This window comes from Rhinopithecus bieti, unplaced genomic scaffold (assembly GCF_001698545.2).
Source record: "Rhinopithecus bieti isolate Rb0 unplaced genomic scaffold, ASM169854v2 scaffold_3912, whole genome shotgun sequence".
In the NCBI taxonomy this organism is placed as follows: Eukaryota; Metazoa; Chordata; class Mammalia; order Primates; family Cercopithecidae; genus Rhinopithecus; species Rhinopithecus bieti.
Window position 1 is genome coordinate 1226698 of NW_016804439.1, and position 8120 is coordinate 1234817.

At 36.8% G+C, this 8120-nt stretch overlaps 1 protein-coding gene across 1 annotated transcript in view; it reads left to right on the forward strand.

The window, feature by feature from the left end:
• TBC1D4 (TBC1 domain family member 4) overlaps positions 1–8120 on the forward strand; it is a 211593-nt gene that overhangs the window by 143786 nt on the left and 59687 nt on the right. The window contains 1 exon segment of the mRNA XM_017868339.1: positions 2630–2762. Within this exon segment, the coding sequence (XP_017723828.1) occupies positions 2630–2762 (133 nt within the window).

The window sequence follows — 8120 nt, forward strand, 5'->3', positions numbered from 1 at the left end:
AAACTACCATCAGAGTGAACAGGCAATCTACAGAATGGGAAAAAAATTTTGCAATCTACTCATCTGACAAAGGGCTAATATCCAAAATCTAGAAAGAACTCAAACAAATTTACAAGAAAAAAATAACCCCATCAAAAAGTGGCAAAGGATATGAACAGACACTTCTCAAAAAAGGACATTTATGCAGCCAACAGATACATGAAAAAATGCTCATCATCACTGGCCATCAGAGAAATGCAAATCAAAACCACAATGAGATACCATCTCACACCAGTTAGAATGGCGATCGTTAAAAAGTCAGGAAACAACAGGTGCTGGAGAGTATGTGGAAAAATAGGAACACTTTTATGCTGTTGGTGGGACTGTAAACTAGTTCAACCATTGTGGAAGACAGTGTGGCGATTCCTCAAGGATCTAGAACTAGAAATACCATTTGACCCAGCCATCCCATTACTGGGTATATATATATATATATATACCCAAAGAATTATAAATCATGCTGCTGTGAAGACACATGCACACGTATGTTTATTGGGGCACTATTCACAATAGCAAAGACTTGGAACCAACCCAAATGTCCATCAATGATAAACTGGATTAAGAAAATGTGGCACATATACACCATGGAATACTATGCAGCCATGAAAAAGGACGAGTTCGTGTCCTTTGTTAGGGACATGGATGCAGCTGGAAACCATCATTCTCAGCAAACTATCGCAAGGACAAAAAACCAAACACCGCCTGTTCTCACTTATAGGTGGGAATTGAACAATGAGAACACTTGGACACAGGAAGGGGAACATCACACACCGGGGTCTATTGTGGGGTGGGGGGAGGGGGGAGGGATAGCATTAGGAGATATACCTAATGTAAATGACGAGTTAATGGGTGCAGCACACCACCATAGTACATGTACACATATGTAACAAACCTGTACATTGTGCACATGTACCCTAGAACTTAAAGTATAATAATAATAAAAAACTTGTAGGTCATTTGCGAAAAGTGATAGATTTTAGAAAATAAAGTATTTATAATTTTAGAAGTCAAATAAGTTTTTTGTAATATTTGTGTACAGGAGAAATTGGTAGCTACATTTCAGACACCATGACCTCTTGTTTCACCCAGAAATAGCGAAAACATCAAAAGTTCAATATTTCTACTAGATACCTTTTACAAGGCGGTATTATTAAATCACAAATAATTTATATGGAAGCTATTTATGTTACTAGTAGATTGCTAACCCCTTCAGTGTTTAAAATAAATGAGAAACAAGAAAGTAGAAATAACTGAACATCTGCACAAATAGCTTTTGAATGCGTAACAAGGCAAATGAAATAAAAATGCAAAGTCATTAAAGATGTAGTCCTTTTATTTTGAAGAATTAGAAAGTATTACTTTTTGCATATAGTATAAAATAACATTTTATGAAAATTACTTTTATTAATGGAATGATAAGAAATTCATAAGCCTTAAGGTTGGTGATATAATAAAACATAATTGAATAATGACTGACCGCTTGGTGTTTGATCTCTTCTTTCAGAAATAGTAGAAGAATAGTCTCTGTTTATTTCAGTTTCCTCATATACTCAAATGTAAAATAGATTACATTCTTTAAATAATAATTTATTCTTAAATCAGGCCATGGGGAAGGGGAAAGAGAATGTAAAAATGTGCTTACAAAGCATGGTAAATGGTTTTGAATATCAAAGCTAGTTCGGATGAGGCCCTTAGTGCTCAATGGCTGTGTCATGCAGGTTTCATAATTTGATCTAAGACCTACAGAGTGTAGGAAAATGACACTTTACATTTGTGATTGTTTACAGAAAAGGAGATACAACCGAAAATTGGTTTAACAATGCATGGAGATGAGCTGTTAATTGGTTTCAAAGAAGCATCCAGGAAGTAAAAAGGCTAGATTAAAACTTTTTGACTAGGTCATGGATGAACAAAAAAGAAGGTAGCTGGTAGTTTGCAAGCTGCCAGTCTAACGGTGAGACTCAGCTGTTAGATGCCTCTGTGTAAGACCTTCTTAGTGTCACAAATCAGAAGTGGAATGATAATCAATCAGAAGTTACAGGGATAAGCCATTGTTGTTCACAGACTTTCCCCACCATTGTTTAAATGGAACTCGTTTTTATCCAGAACCGTACTTAACACTTTTTGTTTGCTTTTACACTAAAAGTAATCCAGAAGAGTAAAGTGCATAGGATACCTATTAACAAAGTGAATGTTGGACCTATTTTGTTGTTTCATATAAGTGGCAGACAAAACTTCCAAAAGGATCTTTATCTGATAAGCCGTATAATTAAACAGAAGGATTAGCTAATTAAACTCTCTGATGGCATAGCCCTCAATGCGATTTGAAAATGTCATTAAATTTAAATTAACAGACCAGTATTATATTACACACATCGAAATAATCTTATTTCATCCAGCTTTCAATTATATGTATGAAACATCTAACTCCAAGACTTAGTATTTTCTCTCTGCTAGCCTCTACTCTAGTCATCAAAATTCTATTATTTTTTATTTCGTCAGCATCAACACAGGCTCACATTGCTGTTGAATTTTGAATGTTGCCATGCAAGCCAACTTTTGTAGACCTGAGTTTTGTTTCTTCCTGTAGGTTGATGAGGTGATGCTGACTCTGAAACAGGCCTTCAGTACGGCGGCTGCCCTGCAGAGTGCCAAGACGCAGATTAAACTGTGTGAGGCCTGCCCGATGCACTCTTTGCATAAGCTCTGTGAAAGGATCGAAGGTACAGTTTTATGTGGCCTTGGCAAAAGAGAAGTTTGCTTTGGCATTTGGGAAATGAGAAAGTCCCTGTTGTCATTGAATAGTTCTTTGTTTCAATATGAAACAAGGACCCAAAGAATCATTTCTCATGTTCACTCAAATGAGTGTGCTGTCAATCTCTGCTAGGTGCTTCACACGCTGCCTCTGTCTGTCTCTCTCTCTCATTTTTAAAGGCAAACTCAAGAAGGTATTTGTATTTCCCACAGTTTTTAAGACTGCTAAGTACATGGTGGGAACTGACCAAATATTTGCTGAATGAATGAAGAGAGACAAAACCATCACAGAATGTCAAGTGATTATTTAATATTTCCCCTTTTCTCCCTTATTTGATGATGAGTTCCTATTCTAAAAATGTAGAACTTTAATGAAGCCTGCTTGGCTTTTGAAGGATATCTGTCAATGACAGAGATAATAGAGGTGATAATATAAAGCAGTTTTTTTTAAAATATGTTCTGAGAAGGAGTGAAGGGCATGAGAAAGAGATGATCCTGTGACTCAACTTCCTTTTCATTTCATTATCTCTTACTAACAACAACATGAAAAAGCTTGAAAACTACTATACAAGACAAAAAACACAATTTAATAAACACTAGTGAAATGTCTTCTCTGGACCAGGCAATGTGCTAGGCACTGGGAGATGCAGAAATGATTGAGACATGGACTAATCCCAAGAAGCTTACAGTCTAGAGTGGGAGACAGGTATATTAGCAAATAAATGTAATTCGTTATGACAGGTGTTATAATAGATGGGAAGAGTGCAAATTAGTAATAAACATAGCAGAGATTGGTCTAGACACTGTAAATGCAAATCGTGATTTCTGTTCAGTAGGCAGCAGAATCATAGGCACAGGGCAGAATCAATGAAGAATAACAGTATTCATTGAATATTTACACAACTGTATCATCAAACACAAGTTTTTTTTTTTTTTTTTTTTTTGGTTGTTTGTTTGTTTGTTTGTTTTGAGGCACAGCCTTGCTCTCTTGCCCAGGCTGGAGTACAGTGATGTGATTACGACTCACTGCAGCCTCTACCTACCAGCTTCAAGCAATCCTCCTGCCTCAGCCTTCCAAGTAATTGGGACTACAGGTGTGCGCCACCACACCCGGCTAATTTTTTTAAAAACTTTTTATAGAGATGGGGTCTCACTATGTTGCCCAGCCTGGTATCAAACTCTTAGTCTCAAGCAATCTTCCTGCCTTGGCCTCCCAAAGTGCTGGGATTACAAGCATGAGCCACTGTGCCCAGCCAAAGACTATTTCAATGTAATAGGTTTAAACAATTAGAATTATAATTTTGCAGAATGTACATTATTTTCAAACACATAAAGCATTTACAAAAATGGAACATTCTTAGCTGTGTGGTAAAGGAAGCCTGTAAATCTGTGTGTCAGGGGGTGGCAGTTACTCAGGAGATGGTGTTGGATCAATTAGCCATCCAAAAGGGCAAAGATTGCTTATATTCATCCTTCTTAGTAATACATGCTAGATGGATCAAAGTCCTCACTGTAAACAAACAAAATACTAAACCTATTAAAAGAAAACAAGAAGATTATTCTTATTTCTTGAAGGGAGATTTATTAAGACACAGAAATTCAAGAACAATCAGAAGAAGACACTGACATATTTGACTTTATGAAAATTTAAAGTGTTTACATAACAGTAAATGTTTGGGAGTTATATGATCAGTAACAAACAAGGAGATAGCAGATTGGAATCCAAAATTTGTAAGAACTTTAACCTATAAGAAAAAGATTAAACCACGCAGTAGGAAATTGTATAAGTCATACTGAAAAATACTTCTCAGAAAAGGAAATTAAAAGTTCCAAGAAGGGAAATGTAAGGATGCTGAACCTTACTGGATGTCAGAGAAATGAAAATGGAAACAATAAGATACTCATCAGGTTAACTGTTGGAGAAATTGTATGGTTGTGTAATACGTTTGTGTAATACTGATGGAAGTAGAGATTGCTACAGCCATTTTGGGGGGACAGTTAATATAAACTCATTAACCTAACATTGCACATACTCTGTTATCTAGAAGTTCCATGTCTTGATAAGAAAAACTCTTATATGAAAGTACAGAAGGTGACATTTAAAAGGTTTTGTTATTTGTAAATGATGGAAAATTGGAAATGATCTAGATGTTGATCAATGGGATAATTAGTAGTATATTCACATAATGAAGCAATTAATAGGAAGGCATTGGAACTATATGTCAACATGGATGCATCTTAAAATTGTATTGTTGAGTGAAAAAATAATTTGCTTAACAACATATACAGCATATATTTGTATATATGGAAAAAAACATAGTATAATGCCGTAAATTTTTTTTTCAAAAACTTTGATCTACACTCCATCACTTTCAGGAAGACAGTGTGGCAATTCCTCAAGGATCTAGAGCCAGAAATAATATTTGACCCGGCAATCTCATTACTGGGTATATACCCAAAGGATTATAAATCATTCTGTTCTAAAAACACATGCACACGTATGTTTGTTGCAGCCCTATCCACACTAGCAAAGACTTGGAACCAACCCAAATGCCCATCAATGATAGACCAGATAAAGCAAATACAGCACATATACACCATTGAATACTACGCAGCCATAAGAAAGGATGAGTTTGTGTCCTTTGCGAGGACATGGATGAGGCTGGAAACCATCATTCTCAGCAAACTAACACAGCAACAGAAAACCAAACACTGCATGTTCTCACTCATAAGTGGGAACTGAACATTGAGAACACACAGACACAGGGAGGGGAATATCACATGCCGGGGCCTGTCGAGGAGTGGGGGTCTAGGGGAGGGATAGTATTAGGAGAAATACCTAATGTAGATGATGGGTTGATGGGTGCAGCAAAACACCATGGCACAATGTATACCTTTGTAACAAACCTGCATATTCTGCACATGTATCCCAGAACTTAGTATATGAAAAAACACAAAACTTTGATCTACTTTTAGATTTACAGAAGAGTTGCAGAGAGTTTCCAAATATTCCTTACCCCATTGTTTATAAGTAATATTTTCCTTCTTAAATTTTATTTTTCAAACCATACACTGTAAAATAAATTAGTTCTATGTAGGCAAAGTTATAAACATAGGAGTAAAGAAACAACTTTGTATTTCTGTTTTTAAAATTATTTAAACAGACTCTAGGTGTGTTTTAAAATATATTTTCTATTACAAAACAGAAGTTTTAAGTTGTCATAAAAGTAGTTAGTCTTTGTCAGAAGCTGGCTCTAAACCTATAGGGGAGCTATTACTTACACAAAGGATTCTGTGTAGATATATAGCTGGATCTTCATTTTCTGGAGCCTGATGTTTTTATAGCTTTAGATATTTTTTTTTTTTTTTTTTTGTATTTTCATAGAGATGGGGTTTCACCATATTGCCCAGGCTGGTCTCAAACTCCTGAGCTCAGGCAGTCTGCCTGCCTTGGCCTCCCAAAGTGCTAGGATTACAGACGTGAGCCACCGTGCCCGGCCAGTTTTAGATACCTTTTTAAAGAAAAAAGAAAAGTAATAAACAATTATGAATTCAGAATTATTAGGGCCCTTCCCAGTATCGCGAAGGGACTCTGATACTTGAGCTTTATGCACTGCAAGGCATGCGTGTATCTGAAGGGAGTGAAAAGAAGGACTTGTGAGTCACTCGGGGTTGTTTTCCTAAGGCCTTCGATCACACTGTCTGATAGGATTTGTTCCTTCCTGCTTTTTATGTTGGGTAAAGATAGCAGGAAGACAGCGCAGTACTCTGATGTTAAGAGTAAGAACAAAAGTAGTAACAGTAAGGCAGATCCTCTGTAGGCCTCTCCATGTGCGAGGCACTATTGTGTTTCGCATGTATTAGCCCGTTCTGTCCATATGAAAAAATGGAATCTCATTTACACAGGAGGCAGCTGAGACACTGAGACCCGTAGTGGGGTAATAACTGCTGTATTCACATTGCTGGGAAGGGGCAGAGCCAGGATTTGGACTTGCACAATTGTTTTCCAAAGCACCTTGATACCTTCTGTCTAAGAGAGTATCCAAAGGCAGGAACCCTCAGGGCCTGGAAGCCTTCTGGTATCTGTGCATTTTCCGAAGAGTTACTTTCATCTAAGTAAGATAACTGTGAATTCTAAGTTTGTTTTATGCTTGGGTACAAAGTACAGAGCTGGAAGAAGGATCACATTTAGATAAACAAATTAATAAAAGTATCATTAGTGAGAAAGATATTTTAGAGTACCATATAATAGTATTTTATTTCGCTCATTCAGAATTGGAGTATTCTGGTCAATACATCTGGCTGCATTGAGTTTTATTTTAATGACAAAAATAAGATAAAAATAGAGTAGATAAGTATGTGTATGTGAGCCTTCATCATCTGTCCTGTGTTCACTCTTACTGTTTATCCCAGGAGGAACAGAGTCAGCCATCTCTGTGGACCAAAGTGAATTGAGGGGGTGGCATCGAAGGGGAACACTGTTTCCCAAGGACCAGACCTCAGAATGTGAACCTGAAAAGTGATGCTGAGTATCATGGAGATAGAGCGATTATCCTAATGTTGGTTTCCTACATTAACATGCATAGTGGATAATATACATGCTTTCAGTATCAGTAATTCACTAGTCAGTGATTCCAGCTGCTGGGAGGAAGGAAGTCCAATCAGCCAATCAGATTCATGGAAGAGGGAGCATGTATAGTTTGAAAGAAATAAACTCCAGCCAATTCCAATTCTTTGACTAAAATAGAGGACTAAAGAAACTTCCTAGTTACATACTTCAAATAGCTACCTTCTTTTTTCTTTTCCTCTTTTCAATCTTTTATCTTCCATGTTAAGTCACTTGAGTAATAAACAACAGGAAACAAAACAAAAACAATCATGTGAATCATTATAATATATTGTCTAAGCCTCTGAAGGAGACTTTCCCAGCAAATAATAAATTGTGATGGCGGCCGGGTGCAGTGGCTAATGCCTGTAATCCCAGCACTTTGGGAGGCTGAGGCAGGTGGATGACCTGAGGTCAGGAGTTCAGGCCCAGCCTGGCTGAAATGATGAACTTCCGTGTCTACTAAAAATACAAAAATTAGCTGGGCATGGTGGTGGGCACCTGTAATCCCAGCTACTTGGGAGGCTGAGGCACGAGAATCACTTGAACCCAGGAGGCAGAGGTTGCAGTGAGCTGAGATCGCGCCGTTGCACTCCAGCCTGGATGACAAGAGTGAAACTCTGTCTCAAAATAAATAAATAAATAAATAAATAAATAAATAAATAAATAAATAAATAAAATAAAAGAAAATAAGGTAAAATTAAAATAAAATAAAATAAAA